At 38.1% G+C, this 19173-nt stretch overlaps 2 protein-coding genes across 5 annotated transcripts; both read right to left on the bottom strand.

Annotated features, from left to right (window-relative positions):
* Nucleotides 1–583: 583 nt before the first annotated feature.
* Nucleotides 584–12524, bottom strand: cept1 (choline/ethanolamine phosphotransferase 1). Of its 4 annotated transcripts, none has more exons than XM_022742104.1 (11): nucleotides 12340–12524; nucleotides 11064–11117; nucleotides 10065–10356; nucleotides 9201–9375; nucleotides 7843–7990; nucleotides 7612–7753; nucleotides 5064–5148; nucleotides 4589–4720; nucleotides 4144–4302; nucleotides 3458–3583; nucleotides 584–2857 (listed from the first exon to the last, which is right to left on the bottom strand). In XM_022742104.1, the coding sequence occupies exons 3-11, from the start codon at nucleotides 10253–10255 to the stop codon at nucleotides 2735–2737; spliced, it is 1281 nt and encodes a 426-aa protein (XP_022597825.1). In that variant the 5' UTR covers nucleotides 10256–10356; nucleotides 11064–11117; nucleotides 12340–12524; the 3' UTR covers nucleotides 584–2734. The 4 variants fall into 4 exon arrangements, with proteins under 4 accessions (XP_022597825.1, XP_022597826.1, XP_022597824.1 ...); XM_022742105.1 differs by lacking the exon at nucleotides 12340–12524 and adding an exon at nucleotides 11733–11748; XM_022742103.1 differs by lacking the exon at nucleotides 11064–11117.
* A 3093-nt stretch (nucleotides 12525–15617) lies between these two features.
* Nucleotides 15618–18083, bottom strand: LOC111219352 (parathyroid hormone-related protein-like). Its single transcript, XM_022741985.1, has 3 exons — nucleotides 18059–18083; nucleotides 16457–16545; nucleotides 15618–15888 (listed from the first exon to the last, which is right to left on the bottom strand). The coding sequence occupies exons 2-3, from the start codon at nucleotides 16540–16542 to the stop codon at nucleotides 15618–15620; spliced, it is 357 nt and encodes a 118-aa protein (XP_022597706.1). The 5' UTR covers nucleotides 16543–16545; nucleotides 18059–18083.
* Between the last annotated feature and the right edge of the window lie 1090 nt (nucleotides 18084–19173).

The raw sequence follows: 19173 nt of genomic DNA, 5'->3' as shown, positions 1-19173 counted from the left end.
CTCAAAATTAAGACTAAATTCTCATAATATATGATATGATGATTTAAAATATCTTTCTTTTATAAATCTATTATTCTATTAATTAGCCATTTCAAGCCATTTAAGGACAAATGTTTTTGTGATTTGAGTGAATTGACCCTTTAACACTTCTGTGTGGAACGCCTGTTATGAAGCAACAACCGGCTGTTTTTTTTTTTTTAGTTTTCCGAAAACTGTAGATTATGACCCAAATAACCCTGAACCTGAACTCCTCCAGTTAAGACAATGACTGCTATGAAGATATTGTACATAAATTAATTAATTGGTAAATATTATAGATTCTTTTTTAACATTATAAACAACCCATAGAGGTTTAATACTCGATCTGTGGATGGAACTGTTCAATGAAATATAAATAGAACAGGTACAACATGTGAAAGCAGGAAACTAATCTCTGCTTTTAAGATTCTACACATGAATACAGAACATCACTACAGGTTTTCCTCAGAAGCAGAAACAACACACACACACACAGTCAGTGTGAGGTGCAGCAACAGTATCAGATGGTGGTAGATGTGGAGGCAGAACGAGCAGCAGCCACATGTCAAATAAACAGGTTTTTATTAACTGTCAGGGACAAAGTTTGATCTGATTCTCATCAGTCACCATCTTAAAAACTGTGATGTCTTCATGTGACCTCATCTCCAACACATTCAATCCACATACACCTGTTCTGCTTCAGTAGGTGTGGTTTAGGGGGGGAAACTTAATTTGTGTTAATAATGAATACATTTTAAAAACAGTGGTTCAGTTAAGTAGAATCATCCACAGACAACACAGGAAGGAGCGTGATGTTCACATAAATAACTGTAATGGCAGGAGGTGGTTGTTCAGTCTTAAGGATGACTCTGGTCACATTCTGTATTTTTCTTATTGACAGTAAAAATCCCATGAAGAGACTACAACCAGCCATGAACCGATCCTGTAATGCTTTCTTTAATGGCTCCCTTATTTTCCAGCTAATTACCTGGAAACTTCCTCAACATTTCTCATCTAAATACCAGCTAATTTTGGGGAAGTTATGAGAAAAGTTTCCATAAAATTGGCTGGAAAACATGGGACTTGTAAAATAAAGTATTACCAAGTATTGTCCGTGTATCCAAAGCCTGATCCATTTTATTTCTCTGTGCCATAGAGCTCCACTGTTGTCCAAAAATGATTAAATACACATCAGTGAGACACACTGATGCACTTGGTGACATGTTCCTTCATTACCATGAACACATGATCCGCTGCTGAAAATATTCTCATAGAAATGAACTATTTCCCCCTTTTTGATCAACATTTACTAAAAACCTCAGTGACCAACTGTTTCCGTAAATTGCTGAGCCTTTAAAAAAAAAAAGAAAAGAGTATACATTTGTGAGGAATTTTTAAAGATTTTTTGCTTCAGTAAGAGCCTGTTGTCCTGGAGCTGAGAGCCACAGACAGTGTAGGGAAGTCAGAAAGTACTGAGACAGGAACCAATACATTGTTAGTTTTGGTCTTTTCATGGGATTTGTTAACTATAATGAAAACATACAACAATGATACCAGGTTGAGGTAAGGGAAAGGAGTGAAAAAAGGAGTGACAGTGGAGTGGTATGTAACACAACAACAAAGTTAAAGTTGAAATGAGTACTGACTCAAAGGAGCTACTTTAAAATGTCTCTATCTCTGTTCTTATCAACTGAAAAATGGGAGAAAATCTAAACATAAAAATTAACTTGTGACCTCAAAGGTCCACTTACTAGCCCCTTTTGTCCACATTTGCAAAGCTCTGAATGCTCGTAAGTGGATCTTGACTAATATATTTTTCTTACATGTGCACAGTGTGTCTACTTTTACTTACAACAAAAACAATGATGCATAGAGGAAGACTTACACCATGAAGCATTAACCAAACCACCATTAATATTTAAGTAAATAATATTCCATATGATAATAAACACAAAATCCCTCCCCAGACTTGAATCACAGTCCAAAGTCCCACATAACCAAGTGGTTACAGTTGACAAACCAAATGAAAAACACTGACAGTAAATATCATGAAGTTTGAAGAGTATTCTGATATGTCAAAGAAAAATGTAACAAAGCTGGTATTAAGTTTCCTCCAAAACCGCATTTTTGCTGACGTAAAACAGTTGCAGTTTTTTGCGTAATGTGCAGGAGATGTCGTTCCTTTAAAATCATATACATGAAGGAAGGCTTTATAAATGTGTCAAAGCAGGATTTTTAAATTAAAAGAGAAGCACAGACATCGTAACAGTTTGATATTTACAATAGCAAAAGGTAAAGTTATGCAAATATTACAAAAATTATAATCATGAAAAGCAAAGATTTTGATTCATTTCCTATACATTTTCTTGCACACAAACAGTTAAAACAAACTTAAGTTTCTCTCCTTGACCACACCGAGTAGCACCTGTACTCTCCTGAAATATTTGCTCTGTGTAACCATGAGTTTGTCAGAAGAATTATTGTTACTGGGGCAGAAGATGAAACTGGTACAAATTCAATTCTGCACTGGTGAAAAAGAAAACAATGACAGTAATACTCCAGTATCTTAATATATATTATTTGTCCTCACATTCAGTTGGCAGAAGCACATACTTTACACCACGTCATCCCCTGCATCTCTACGTGGAAAACAGAGGGAAGAAAAGATGAGTGCGACTAACAGGAAGGGACAGAGTCAGTAATGGCCGGCATGTCCTCAGTGAGGAGCTGAACTGAGGACTGAACAAGGCTTGATTTTGAAAACAAAAATGTGAAGATGGCAGGCAATCTGGTTGCAAACACTGACACAGTAACGCACCAAGTCAAAGAAGGAAATGATCTGCAGGAGAAAGAGAAACACTGTCACTCTTTTCGAGCAGGAAATCAGTAGCTCTCCACATTGTGGAAACACATTAATGCTAGGAAAGGAAAAACACATGAAGAGATAGTAACTCATGACAAAATGTTCTCTGTCTCACAGGTTTGATCTCATTATTTTGACTTTGACTTTCCTTTCCTTAATATGTCATAATCAAAACTCTGTATATCTGTATATCATACTTTTGACTCAGTATGTAATACTAATACACAATACTTTTGATGAAGTTACTCATAATTCTGACTTACTACCTTGTACTTTTGACTTACATCATATTTTTAATATAGTATCTCATAATTTTGACTTAGTATCTCAGTTTTGATGTACCATGAGTATTTTTATTTTTGTCATTCGTTCTATTTCAAGTATTATTTTCTTTTCTTTTCATGGCAGATTTGACTTTCCATACAACACAGACAAGCAGCCATCATAAAGAAAATATAACCATGACAGAGTAAATATCAGTATCACTCATTAAAAATAACCTAACCGACCTTTACTGAGTACACTTAACCATTACTGAAAACATTTATCCAAAGCTAGCATCACGTATGTACTTACCAATGCAATCCACAGCACCAGGTACTCGTCAATAAAACTATTGAAATACTGATCCAGGAACAGTAGTCCCGGTCCCAGGAAGGCTAAATCGTGAAGATGCATCTCACTTTTTGTCATATGCGCTACCTGTGGACATACAGACAGACAAACGACACAAAGTCAGCATCGGACACGACACTGAAATCTTTGCAAACCTTCAAGTGGAAATTAGGACATAAAGTTCTCTGATGGGACATTAATCTTGAGTTTTACACATAAGTTGTAGAAGCTAACTTTCTGTCTCACAGTTTGAATGGTCAAAAGACAGAGAAGATGGTTTCATTAGTATTTGTATAATTGTCTGCACTATGACCTCACCATGCCTAGGCCAAGTTTTACATGGACTTCCAATTGCTAACTGAAGAGTAAAAATGAAAACAAGAATGAAGAAAACAAACTGTCTAATTTCTGTTTTTCTCCACCAGCTAGGTGCCAACTGTCAACAGCCTCATATTTTCTATGGTATGAACAACGGTTATCCAAAAGTCTAAATCCTCCACCAAGAACTCTTGTGTCATAATGTAAGAAAGGTTTATTAGTTTAATTGTGCACTGGTCTGTTAAGACAACTGATTCAACAACATTTGTTTCTGCAACCACAGCATCATGTTTGACCTCCCACTCATAAAAAAGGTGTGTTTGACTTACAACTAATTTATTGGTGATTTTGGCTGAGACAAAGCCGAATGCCAGGATATAAAGACACGGATGTTTCTCAAAGAGTTGGACAGCAGACTTCTTGTATATCATCACCGCCAAAATTATAACTGAACCAATATGTAAGACTGGAGAGAGGACGCTGGTTCCCTGAGGGCGGAGACAACAACAAAAACACAACAGGGTTACAAAAGGTGATTTCTTTTTCTCTTGAAATATTATAAGAACATATAAATGAACATTTAACTGATCACTGAGCCTTGGGAACATTTGCTGAATTGCTTTAACAGCCATAAACAGGCAGTAACATGCGCCCTAAAACAGGCTTTTCTTCCTCACGTTTCAGTTGACACTATCCACCAATTAATTAAAACCCACAGCTCTGACGAAATCACTACATGCTAACAGGAAAGAAATCTGAGGTTTCCAGACTTACTGCTATTGTGGATCCGTTTTTGCCCACACCTCCTGTAAAAATAACTCTGAAGTAATTGGTGCAGGAGAAGATGGCTCCTAAAAAAGTGCAGATGGCAGGAACCATTTTCATCTGGATATTTAGGATTGGAATCTGTGAATTGAGACATTAAAACACAAAAATTAAGGGATGATAATTCAACACAGAGATTTACATCAAGATATGTCCCGATCATACAGTAATTTTCCAGCTCTTTTTTGTAATTTGTGAGTACATTCACCTTTATATTGACAATGAAAGCATCATGAGTAATGTTAGAGAATGTCAAAAGCGGTCAGAGTGTATTTCTGATAACAATTACAGTAAAACAGTCAAAACTAAAATATTGGAGCAGTATCATAATTATATTAGCATTACTAACATACACATTACTACATAATTATGGCATCATTCTCTTTAATCTCAGTCTATAGGAATTAGAAGCGATCACAATTACCAGTGACTGCCACAAAGCAGATCCTCCCACGGCGGCCAGCAAATACATGATTATAATGAAGATTTGCACCTCAGTCACATCAATGCTGAGTGGGAGGAGAAAGCAGAAAGTTTTATAGTGAGGATTAGTGACATCTACCAGCACACAGTCATCCTACAGCCTTCTTCCACTTCCACACTGCACGACATAGCGCTGATGCGACACTGTTGTGTTTCTCTGCACAACACAGGGTTAATTTTGAGGTTCAAGATTCAACCAGAAAGCAGCTACGTTAGAGATGCAATCAGTAATTTCACTGGCTCTTTCAACAAAATGGTGATGATTTAACAGCACGGAGTTTCAAGTGTTAAGTGTGAAGTTTCAAGTGTGGTTGACTCAGTCACTCCTCTGTTCCCTCAATGACTGCTGAGCGCTAAGAAATAGCTCAAGCACATAACTCTCCATGAAACTACAAGGTATTTTACAAATTAAATAAATGAGATACAATGTGTTTATTAGTGAGCTTTAGATTAGTTGATATTGATATTTAAACGCTGGACAGAGCCAGGCAAGCTGTTTCCCCCTGCTTCAAGTCTCTATGCTAAGCTAGGCTAACTTCATCCTGAAAGTAATGGTGAACTATTCCGTTAAGCTTTTTGAACAGAAACAGCCTCTGGGTATGTGTGTTTACTAAGGCTGCAAGCAACAAATATTGTCACTATTAGTTAATTTTCTAATAAAATAATTATGAGTGATTGTATAATCTCTAAAAAACATTAAGATATGCCCGTTAAAGTCTTCAAATGTCCTGTTATGTCTGACCAACAGTCCAAAATCCATATTAAAAAAAGAGAAAAAGCTGCAAGTCATGCTGTTGTGATAGTGGGGCAATCTTACTAGGTGATACAGTATAACATCCAGTGGGTCTCTCATCGTGCCCTGTCTTAGCAGTGCTAGAAATGAAATGCAAAGATTATATATATATATATATATATGAATATTAATATTCTAATGTTAGTGTTTCCTGCTGGAAGGATGTCGCCTGTGTCAGTCTGTACTCAGTGACATGTAATTTGTCTGAGTCTAATTTAGTTAAGTCAAATAGAGTCAAAACCCAGCTCAGAATTTAAATAACACTGGTATGTTTGGAAGATATTCACACAGTTTGCAAACTGTTAATTTCCTTCAGCTGATGTTAGTGAAGAGCTGTAATTTACTGACTGCACCTTTCATCAGAACGGACTGAATTTAAATTCTACATGTGCCTCCTTGGAGGTCAGCAGTCAGTGTGGAAGCAGACAGCAGTGAGCCATGCAGCAGCAGCCAGGAGGTTTACCATCATGTTCCACAGGCATGGACCCACAGTGGCTGTGAGCATCTGTAATCCTGCTAGACAGATCTGCACCTCTGTTATGTCAAATCTGTACACAGATACATCCACATTCACTGCAGCTCAACTGCACAGCTATCCAGTATAACTGGCTAGCTGACTTACAATAAAATCCAACTAGTTTATCCACTTTTCAATAAATACTTTAGTGCTATGGACTTTTATTACATTGTGTATTACATCTGTTATATATCAGATTAATCTGATCTTTCAAAGTTTGTGTGGCTCTATATCCACCTGACTAATGTACAGTGTATTACAACCATTCGACCTATCTAAATTTAAATAGATAGATATTTAACTCCATGTTTCAATGTAATATTGATGCACCACAGACAGAAATTCTCAATAAAAGCAGGTTTCAAGTACAAGTGACGGAGACAGCCAAATATAAAGAAAATAGTGTTGGGGTTAGTTGGTTTTTCTGCTAATCACCATGAAGCTTACATGTAGATTTTTTTCTGAACTCTCGACCCATAAAAAAAAAATGAATGGACACAATATTTAATCAACATTACATCACACTCAGTGAGTCTCCTCTGAGTACATGTAATAACACTGTTTTAGGAAGAATTCTTGGTTTTACAGAACCCGAATGGAGGGAAATAAAACTCAGTAATATAGAATTAGAGCAACAAGAAAACACCACAACGAAAACACTAAGAGGAAGTGAGATGTGAACACTTGGCAGCTGTGATGCTGCTGAACCTCGTCTGATAAATGCAACTGGGCTGACTTCAAGAACAATCCCACATGAATACATGAATCCAGGAGTTACCTAGAGGTAAATTAAAAGTCTTAGTCTTGTTTGTTTATTCCATGATCAGGTATTTCCTGTCACTATTCTGTTTGTTTTATTTAGTTATAAGTTATTCTACATGTTTTTGTCCTCGGACAACATTAAATACTGATGCAATTAATATATATCTTGACCAAGTTAATTGTTTGTTTGAGTATATGTTTGTACTCAGCTAAATGAGGTATGAAAGAGTATTATTTTGGCTGAAACAGGTACTGTATTGGTGGAATTTATAAAATAACTATCCTCACACCCACTAAGGACGCACTGTAATAATGAGATGTATGAGTACTGAAAAGATAAATGGCTGGAAATGATCTTCTTACTTTTAAACAAAAGCAAATCAGAAACAGAAAATCAAGCAGCTTTGGTTGACTCACATGCCAAACCGCAGTGTTCCTGACACGTATGTTTGCCAGTGGGCACAGTAGAACATAAACATCCCAGCGAAGCAGCAGAAGAACATCCAGTCCGGGTTGGTGCCCAGTTGCACTGCTATACTGGTTCCCAACACCACAAACACTACAAAGACAATTTCAACAACACAGGCTGTTTTAACAGAGCTTCAGATTGACTGAGATACAGTGGAGTTAAAAAGGAAACTAACTAACCGGTGGAGAGGGAGTCGCAGCCGTGGTCAAACAGCTCACCCAGCGGAGAGCTGCTATTGGTGCGTCTGGCCTGCTTCCCGTCAATGGCATCCAATGACTGGTAGACAAACAGACCCACTGCACACAACAGGTACGCCCAGAGGGGAGCCTGAAACAACACACACACATTCATATGGAGCTGGGGTGACTTTGCCTTTAAACCCACATAGACACAGTTTCAAAATACCATATGGCAAAAGACAGGGTCTTATGTCATTGCTGTGTCAGAGGTCTGTTTCCCAAAACTGATTTGTCCATATAATCTATGGCTGAAAAAAATGCTTATTTGCATTTCCATTAATCTGCTAATTATTTTCCTGATTAATTGTTCTGTTTGTAAAATGTGAAAAATGTCTTCATATAATTTGCTTTATTCAACCTACAGTTAAAACCCAAAGGATATTGAGTTTACTATGATATGACAAAGAAATCAAATCCTTCACATTTGAGAATCTGGGACTAGGAAATGTTTGGCAACTGATTTCACCCCTATTATAAAATATGTCCAGAACTGGCTACCGGGCCCACAATGGGCAGGAGAAATAGCAAATGACAAACAAAGTGATACTGGTATGCTGTGAAAGCAGAGACACCCTCAGTGATGTGAAAGGATTCTGTTCTCTGGTATATCTGTGTGCTCAGACCAACACACTGGCCTGAGCAGACCTCAGAAATCCTGTGTATTCTAATCACAGCCGACACAACTGGATAACTTCATTCATTTTGGGTGGATTATCCAGAGCATCCAGGATGTTGTGTCTAATGTTTTCATGTTTTGAGCACTACAACTTTTGGGACACCTCAGAAACTCAACAGATTAAATAAAACTATCTACATGGATAGACACCAGTACTGGTACATGAGAAAATAAATATTTTTTATGGTTTGGCTGAACTTCACATTTTGGCTGGTCCCTAAATAAAATCTCAACAGCAGGTTGAAACAAGCCTTTATTTGAAACATGCTCATATTACAACCAGGCTTTTATTTCAGATTCTCTTTCCACAGCGCTAATTCAGTCAGTACAACAACAGAGTCATGTTGTACCCGCCACTCTGCTGATAACGCTTTCTCTTTTTAACACTAACACTGTTTTCATTCATGAATTAATTCTAAAATTCTTCCAGTGGCTCAGAGCATAATCTCTCCCTTTCATGGTAATCTTTTAATGTGAAACATCTGCAGCAACTGAGTTTTATTGACACTAGTTTAATAATAATAATAAAAAAAAAAAATAGCAAAGAAGCAACTAGGGTTAATTATTGTTGAAAACGGTAATAGCCCAAATGTTTCTAGGTTGTTTGACAATGATGACTCACCTGTTCAGTGGCAGTCGGGCAGTAGTAGACGAGCACAAGGGTGGTGAAGACATTGGTGGCGAGGCCGATGATGGTGATGAGGTTTGGGGCAATCCAGGAAGGGACTCGTCCCACCAACCATTCCCAGTAACGCTGCATCAGGGGCTCCAGAAGGGAGCGTCCAGCACTGCTGTACCTGCAGGGATGGACAACAGCCAGGTGAGTTCCCACCCAGGAAGGACCAGAAAGAGTGAGCCCTGTCATCGTAACTAGCCAGGGTGATAATATGACTGTTTATTGTCTTCTTTTAAGACTGAACAATTTTTGGTTTTTATATTGAAATTGTGATGTAAAAGAGTAATTTTTTAATTCTAACTAAATACAAATAACAAGTGTCGTAAAGAGCTGTACCAAGTGACAATTTAAGATGTCAGACACTGATTTTGTCAGCTGCAACAAAAACAGATTAAATTTACCACATTTACACTCAGCCAATGGCGGTTTTGTTAAAGAACAATAGTGCTTTGTATAATTTCGGTGAGAGGGAGAGGGCTGTGTCTTTGTGCTGTTCAAAAGAGACCAACAGATTAGCCAGTCTTTTTCTACATAAATGATTTAGTTGATCACTTCACATCACTTTCAGACAGATACCGGATAGCTTTGCAGTTGTTGAGTGTAAATGACAGAATCTCCTGTTAAATTTTTAATCACATCATCATTTGAAACTGGTCACTGGATTTGATTGTCAGTCTGGAGCTAACGCTAGCTCTAGCAGCTATGGAGCAGTGCTGTCAACAGTATGGCTGATAGTCCTCAGTCTCTGACATTACTCTATAGTTTGCTCCAAACATACCACTGCTACACCACAGGGCTACATAGAATTACCTGTGCTCCTCCAGTCTCTTGAGCTGGTGTCGGGACAGGGGGGGTGAAGGCAGCTCAATCAGCCTGCGCAGCACTCCGGGGGCAAGCCAGCAGGCCGCCTCCATGCCCATGCCCTGCCCAGGGTCCTTGTCCCGGCCAAGGCCTCGGCGAGAGCGCAGGCCCCCCCCTTGCTGCTGCCCCGTCGTGCTCATGGAGCCCTGCTGCCTGCTGGTCTGGTCCCCGATGGCTCTGGCTCTGCCTCTGCCACTGTCCTGACGGAGGGGCTAAAGATCCACAGTGGGGCTGGATGAGGCTGGACAAAAACAAGAAATCGATATTACAATGCTATCCTGTGAAAATATCACAATATATAATACAGCTTCACATAACCCATTAAGCATTTTACTAAGCTGCAACTAATGACTATTTTCAACATTGATTAATCTGACCTAAATCTATATTATACTATATGAATCTGTATTTTCTCAATTTATCAACTAATCTTAAGGTCTATGCAATGTCAGAAAACACTGTCAGAGCTGATATACCAGAAATCTTTTAATTTTAACCATAACTAAACAACTGGGCAGCTGTTATCAATAAATACATTTCTCATTTAACCGTTCAATAATAGTTTATATATCAATAAACACCACTTTTGAATGTCATGATTATATTGGAATAACCCCTGTCAGTGATTTATAACATATTATTAAAAATGTGAAATATATCATTTATATCATTAATATCATAAGGGGAGTTTCGCCACATTACCTACTGAGTTTGTTATTGTTGGTATAATAGGTTTGCCAGGTATTTTTTAAGCTATAAAGCCAGTATTGCAGGTGAACCACACGTGCTCCACACACACATGCTGCTGGCTGCTCAGTGTTTTGCTAATACTGAGGTTGAGGAGTGCCTGTTTACATCCTCTCTACACCTTATGCTGACGGTAAATTGTAGGCTGTATAATATAAATACAATAAAAACATTGGATCATAAAACTTATAATAGTTACACCTCAAGACAGCGATAACAGATGCTGTGTGGGATGTGGAAGAGTCAAAGACGCTCCTGAAAAAGATGAATAACTAGATTACTTATGTGCCATGTCATATCTAGAGATTATAATCAGGTTAAGACTCTTAACAGGGCCACCAGCTGCAGGGTGTGTGCAGGGTTCAGAAAATTAAATTTAATACTTTTTAAGACTGGTTCACATTTATATTGTCAAAAATATGAAAGTACAACAGAAAACCAGCAGAAATTATATGGTATTTATTTTCATATCACATTTAATTTCATTAATTATTTAAATAATTACTGATACTCTCATTAATTACATTAAAGCAACCTGGATACGGATAGATTAGCCAATGAAAAATGTAAGACTCATTAAAGTTAATTTAAGTTTTTTGCTAAAATTGGCAGTTGCCCATTACGAGATGGACTTCTTAGCTGCTGTAGCTACCAGTGGTACCAGTGTTTGACAGGTCTGATGGTACTGACTGAAATTCCCCTAAAATGGACTGACTGCTCAAACAGTCAAACCTTTAAATGTATACATGTATAACATCACCCCATAGCCAGCAATCATATAAAAAAACATAACTAGCATTACCCTCTATGGCAAACAAGATCTAACACCTTTGTAAATGAAATTCAATGCTTTTTAAGAGTCCTACAGACCTACAGATACTCAGATGCATGAAAGCCTGTCTCTGACGCACCAAAATGGCCAGAACCCACCTTGAACTGCCACACGTGTCGATGTTAGTGTTGTTGATTACATGAGTACATGAGCAGTGTGGTACAAGGAAATGTCTGCTCAAACTACCGCACATCTCTGACATGTTGCACATCATTATCTGCGGACATGCCTTTACCAGGGTTCAATAACCAGCGACCTCTTAACCCTGTTCAAATCAAAGACAGCGTGAAACATCCAATTGACGCACCGTATCTATGTTACTCAACTATTTCTTGTGACTGTCAGCGACATATGAACTACGGAGAAGCCTCTATCGACCTCCCTCGGCGGTTTGCTAATGCTGCCTAGCATACTTGCTGTTGGCTATCTTCACATTAGTATTGCTAGTGTTGAAGATGAACATAAGCTGGGCTTGTTGTAACTTGTTCTGTTGGCTTATTCTCATCTCTTCATACTTATATTGTTGAAAATATCACCTACACCACTCAATTAAATCAGACTGTACTACTGACACCTCCCTGCGCGCTAGCCCAAGCTAGCCTGACTAGCTAACCCAAAGAACTGACGGATGTAACACCGACTGACCTGGCCGATTAAAGGACGAGAGCCGCGGACAGTCCGAGGGGAGGTGACGGCGCTTCAAGCTGACAGACAGCACTTCTCTGTGCGTGGTTAGTTTTTGATTTACCCGTTATGAATTAGAGTACCGAAGACACGTTTGCAGCTGTAGGTGGATCACCACGACCGGTGTCACTGTGGTTAACACAGCAAGCTAGTTAACGTTAGCCGTCACGGAAGTCTCGCGAGGCTGTCTCGTTTGAAAATGGACCTTTTGCCCTGAGTTCAGTTTTACAGGCAAGCAGATCAGGCAGACATACTCCACCTGGCCACCTGGGTTTCTGGCAGAAAGGCAACCCAACCAGGTACTTTTGGTGCCTAAACCTAACCAAGTAGTAGAATAAACTGAAAATAATAAGTTAACAAAGTCAAAAAGTGATATAGGACTCAAACCCCAACTCAACCTCCTCATAAAGAATTGTTTTTGCTGAACTTTCTTGGGAATGCAGGTTGAGTTGAGGGACCAGGAGAACTATCAATGATCAAATGGCTACTATCAAAACTAATAAAGACTTCAATTCAGAATTATTAAAGAATAACCAAACAAGGCACAAACATTTTTTGCATGGACCAGCAAGAGCTTTTAGGCTTTTCGGGTCAGTCAGTTACAAAATTTAAGCAGAAAGTTGATGCATAAACACAGACCACATCCGTGCATCCACAAAGTTTAATATAAATTTTCATAAGATAAAACTGCAGGCATTCAATCATTGTTATACAACCACACGTCTCTTGCATGCACAAAGAGAATTAATCAAACACATGAAATTCATAAATGTCATCCCATACATTGTGGGTCATTCAGTCTGTAAGTTCATACTGCACTACATTCAATTCTAGGAGAGGAGTAAACACAGTTCAGTCACTAATGATTACAAGTAGTACAGTAGTCTTAAGATCTTTTTAGGTTCTGAAAACAAATGAGCTGTACTGAAGAAACAGCTGTAACAAGTATGTAGACTCTTACACATGAATATTATCACACACTAAGCAGCGTTTTAACAACGGCCAAGAACAGAATAATAAACATGCATATTTTTAGACATGCAAAAAGTTGTGTTAAGTTGCATAAGACCCTATGGTGGTGATACAAAATGTTAAATACACACACAAATACTAAGATCTAAAGGATTTAAACTGTGTATTATTTTCCTCCTTATATTTGCCTTGTACACACAACTGCATTAGTCCCCCTGGCTGTGGCAGCTGCAGCTTTAAAGAAGGGATTTGTAAGTTTTGCTATTGGTACATAGCCAATGTTAGCATTGACAGCTGTTTACTTACTAGTCAAAAAGAAATGTTGCGGGTTCAGCATCAAACTTCATTCCTTTACTCACCAAGAGTTGTATCCACTGAGGAAACGCAACGCCAATGTCATGGCTTGTTTTGCCTCTATTTCTATCACTTCTTTTCTTCTTCTGAAGTTAGCATGCTAACCAGCTAGCCCCAGCTCGGCTACCCTGAAGAAGTAGTGCTGCTCAGAGGATGTATTATAACCTCTTGTATTGTAAACGCAATGATGGCTGAAGCTCTCCTCAAGACTGGTAAGTAAACAGTTGTTAATGCTAACGTTGGCTGTGTAGCCTAACAATAGCAAAACTTGTAAATAGCTCCTTTAAAGGACAGGTGTGGATTTTTTCAACTCTGTCTTAGTACAAATACTCACATATCCATATATGAAAGGAGGCGTTGGTGTTTGTAATCATTCCTCCTGTCCATACTGGCTGTGAAGTGATTAGTTTACACTGTAAAAATGACTTGTAGAGTTCAGCTGAAGATATAAAAAATTAGGCTTTTAGCGGGCTGAGTTACTCATATTATTTTCTGATGTATGCCTTGTTGTGTGTTATTGCTTACGTATTACAAAGTTGCAGCCACCTGAAACAACATATTTTTTGCATCTAAGCTAAGATGTACTATGGATGTACAATGGTACTACTACTACTGTAGTTCTCTGTTGTGTCTTCTGGACAGCATCTGTGATTCTGAGTGTTTTCTTCAGAGCTTTGTCTGGCTCTCTGGGTTGAGGTGACACAATAAAGATACCAATTGTCTTTGAAATTACATTAATACATTTTTAATTTGCCAAATACAGTTTGAAGGAAATGTTAGATTATGTTCAGGGGCAATGTTTTTTCAAGTGAAAGCAGGAAGTGCTTCTTGTTGTGAACACAAGTCATAGGAAGGTGTTCTGACTCATCCTGACTCATGTGTGGTTAAGTTTAGACAACAAAAAAAGGTTAGGGAAAGATCGGTTAAATGTTAAAAAGTGAAAACATCCTGTGGGTGCTTTAAACTTTTTCAGTATTTAGCTAAATTGACAATCTCTCCCTAATTAAATACATTGTTTTGCAAACTCAGTAATTAAAATGTTTTCCTCATTATGCTGATAAAACATGAAATTCAGAGGCATCAAGCTTCTCTCGAGACATATCAGCGCAGCACACATTAAAAGTATATTGAGACAGGTTTAAACAAAGACATGCAGTCTGTGTGTAAGAGCCGTTAGTCTTTTTCTGATGTCACTAAAGTTACAGTCACATTAGCCTTCTGTTGAATTTACTTCCTCTGCACTGGAAATTATTCACATTTCTGATGTGGGGGGGTAAATAAATAGACTGTAAGCTGTGTATTTGTGTAGTTGTAGTCTGGTAGTGTGATGACAAGGTGTTAGAATAAGGACTTCCCAATTAAAAAACACAGTGCATCAGTGTGTCTGTTGGCTGCCTGTGCAGAGTTTGCTGGAGGAGATCGCACTGGAAACTTCGAAGGCTTGAATTTGTCTTCAACTGAAGATAATGAGAAATAAAGCAAACATAATTAGACCTGGATAGTACATAGAATTAATCCAAGCTATTCAAATTTTAGTTTTTGTGGAAAAGATCAACAGTGTTTTGCACAGTTTAGCACATGACCTAAAGATTTGATGTTGCAATCATGTTTTGGTCTCGCTGTATTTTGTTGGAAAAACAAATTTATCAAAGTTGTGAATTGTCCCCAAGCTTGAAATGAATTTTATTTTTTGGTTCTATCACCCAGCCCTTGATGTAAAAGTAATGTGACTTAACATTAAGACAAAAAAATAAAATAAATATATATATATACAGTATATATGTTGTTTTTTTTTCATAAATATGTTGTTTTTGAGCCCAATCAACAAATCTTTTTTATTGTTCAAACGATGGACACAATCAATACTTTTTATATTTTTGTAACCTAGCTTAATTTTGTGCATCAGTGTGGTGTTAGGGCTCTCTGTCTGGCAGCTGAGTCAGGTAGGGGTTAAAGAAGTCTCTCAGGAGGCTCTGCACCCGGGCGGTCTGGGGGCTCCCCGCAGCAGTGACCAGCGCTGGGTTCAAATCCAGGTTCAGGACCTTTGTGGGATTGAAAGCAGCAGAGCGGGTCTGGGCGGTGTGGAGACCCTCGATGGCGCTGGACAACCAGATGAGTCTCTTGAGACTCTGGATGTTTCGGCCGCGGTCGTGCATCAGCTGGTGCTCAGTCACAGCTCGGCGGCTGTGAGGAGACGGAGGAAAGAGCATGAAGAATCTGTCAGTCAAAATCAGCACATCCTCAGTCCACGTCCTCATAGGTCAGTCAGGAGTCATTTATAAGTGCTGATATTTAAAGTTAAAAAAAAAACATCAAAATTGTCCTTGGAATTTTCTGTCAGTAATTTTAAGTTGTGCAATTTTAAAAACAGCACCAGACATATTTCAAACATCTGCTCATACAGAATGAAATCACATTTCATTGCTTAAACATTTCACTGAAAAAATAAGTCAGTGAGAACAGTTTCTGATTCTGTTATAGTGCTCAGTGGTGACCCTCAAATCCCCAAATGTCCTCCCTGCTGAAGTATGAGCTGTGATAATATGGACACTCTAATACATCTATGTGTTTCAAAAAGCTACATCTGATACACACTAAACATTTTCCTACTACGTTTTTTTTAATTATTCAATTTTTTCAGTGCATGCGAGAATGTCTGAACACTGAACATATTTTGAGTCACAGAAATAAAAATCCTTCAAAACTTGCAACATATAAAATGGTTGAAATAAGGCAGAAACAGTCGTCTCACCTCTCGTTCTGTTGACACTGGCCTGCTGCAAAGATTACTAGAAGCATGACCGCGAGCCACTGCACAGGTCTGTGGGACATCTGCATCTTCTGATACAAAACAACCAAGAAACTCACATCAAAACAAGTCATTTAGAGGAAAAAGAACAGGGAGCATCATCCATTTAATTAGTTAGACAACTAGTTCCCAGCCATTCTGGTTTGTGACCTCTTAAAACGAAGAAATGTCTAATTGCAACTCCTCAGTATCGGTTGCATATATCATACTATTTGCTTTTGCTTTTGTATTTTGAATGAGTGAAATCATAAATGAATTCACAAGAAAAGCGCAAATTTTGTAGTCAGGAAAATAAATATTTTTTAAATAAATATTTCAATATTTTCAGAATACAAAACATAAAATTCTGCATTAACTGCTCCTAAACAGGAACTCCTTACAACCCATATTTCATGATCTGAAAAACTCAATGGTGAGATGCCACTTTTCTTCCACAAAATGCTTAACAATGGATACCTCACCCATATATACATACAGTATTCACACCAACAGGCTCTGTGATGACGGGCGGTTAACCATCCAATCCGAGAGTAAAAGTGATTGTCAACAATAAATTAAAAAATTAAAAAAAACAGCAACAAATATCAACATTAAATCAAAAAATAAAGTTACAAGCTTCATCAATGCATCTTTTTAAATAGCCTTACACTTAGCAAGCGATGTGTGTATAATTACACCCCTTCTATAGATTTCACTGTTTAGTGCAGAATAAAAATCCTCATTAATTCTCACTGAATCAAAACGTATCAGCTGAAAAAATACTAACTTTACTAACTAACTAACTTACTAATTTTTCACAGAAGAATATAAACTGTACACTAAACACTAAAATCCTAGAATTCCCAATAAAAGCCAACATGACCTCTCTGCCCTGCAGACATGGTCAACAGCCAAATGTGTCTGTGGATGTTTTTACTAATGCAGGATTTATTGTAAGTGCTATATATTATTTGTTTGATGGTGTTATGGGAAACCATAAGTCACAGAGGAGCTGATGAGCACACCTCCCAAATATCAGCAATAGTAAAATAATAAAAGTGAGAGTCAAACAAGCTGATGTATCCAATTCCTGACACCAGTTCAAAGAGAAAAAACATGTTACAACAGACACATGAACATCGCCAAATGACCTGTGTGTGTGTTTTCCTCCGTCCAGCCTTTAGTCAATCCATCACATGGATAGAAATGGAAACGTCTCTAATTTTCTTTTCCTTAATTTTCCGTTTTTAAATTTAAATTTTCCAATCTGACCAAATAAATAAATAAATAAATAAATAAATTTTCAGTTAAGTTCTGTTTTAAACTTTTCTATTATAAAATACATCACACAGAACTGAAGCATCATGCTTTTCTAACCTTAACAGGAAAGCCTGGTGGACAAGTTAAACATAAATCATCACATTTACAAAAGTAACTTTAAACAGCAGAAAACACATTACAACAAAAATAAAAGTAAAATGAACTAAACTGACTGTTGAAATAAAATTAAAAAAATCCCACTTTATCAGTTTAGTTAAGTGATGACACTCTTTAAAATGTACTTACATGGTCCCTGTTGGTGACAGCAGCTCCTCCAATGATCAGACACTAAACTGACTTCAGGTTCGACCTCCAGACCTTTTATAAAGCCCCTTGACACACACACACACACACACACACACACACACACACATACACACACACACACACACACACACAGGTTGTTCAGACCTCCCACAAGCTTAAGAGTCACAACAAATTCAAAGTGCAGCCTTTGATTTGATAATGAAACAAGCGTCAGCACNACACACACACACACACACACACACACACACACACACACACACACACACACACACACACACACACACACACACACACACACAGGTTGTTCAGACCTCCCACAAGCTTAAGAGTCACAACAAATTCAAAGTGCAGCCTTTGATTTGATAATGAAACAAGCGTCAGCACCGTCGTCTCTCTGACATGTGATTTTTGTGTCTGCGGAGAGAAAACATCAAACATTTTCTAGGTTATTTGTGTTAATACAATCCCAAAAAGCCTCCTGCATCTCAGTGTGATGGTGGAGGAGGTTAACACACTCTTTACATAATCAGGTGTTTTGAAAAGGAGGATGAAATTCAATTGAGGGATTATCATTTTTCTATTTCCTGGTCTAATCCGACCCGTTCCTCTTGGAGAGATTCAACCATCTGACAAAGAGGAATTTAGAAAAATGGGTTGGAATGGGTTTATTGATGTTGAGGGTGCAGACACACAGGAATGAGTCAGTGTTGATGAAGTGTATGTCAGCAAACTGTCTGTCAGCTCAGGTTTAAACTTTTCTGAACACACTCAGTCTGCAGTGAAGAATCTTGTTGCCTGGAGCTCTTCTCCAGCGTCTTGACATTACACCCTCCACCACCACCCCCCAACACTAATGAACCCAAATAAACCGGAGTCTCTGGTTGCCGAGGTGCCAACACAGTTACCGTTAGAAACGCAGTTGTCTTGACAACACCTTCCAGGATGAGTTTCCCTCAGTGAGAAATGCAGGCCACCGTCAGAGGCTCGTGGGCAGAGAGATGAAGCGAGGAGAAGTGATTTAGTTCATTAAGGAGCAAATGATCGTGGTGTGAAGAAATTCAGAGAAAATGGAGATGGACAGAGAGGAAAGAAAA

The sequence above is a fragment of the Seriola dumerili genome, unplaced genomic scaffold (genome assembly GCF_002260705.1).
Source record: "Seriola dumerili isolate Sdu_G_001 unplaced genomic scaffold, Sdu_1.0 BDQW01000066.1, whole genome shotgun sequence".
Taxonomy (NCBI): Eukaryota; Metazoa; Chordata; class Actinopteri; order Carangiformes; family Carangidae; genus Seriola; species Seriola dumerili.
Note: the sequence above shows the minus strand (reverse complement) of the source record. Positions and strands in the feature narration are given on the sequence as shown.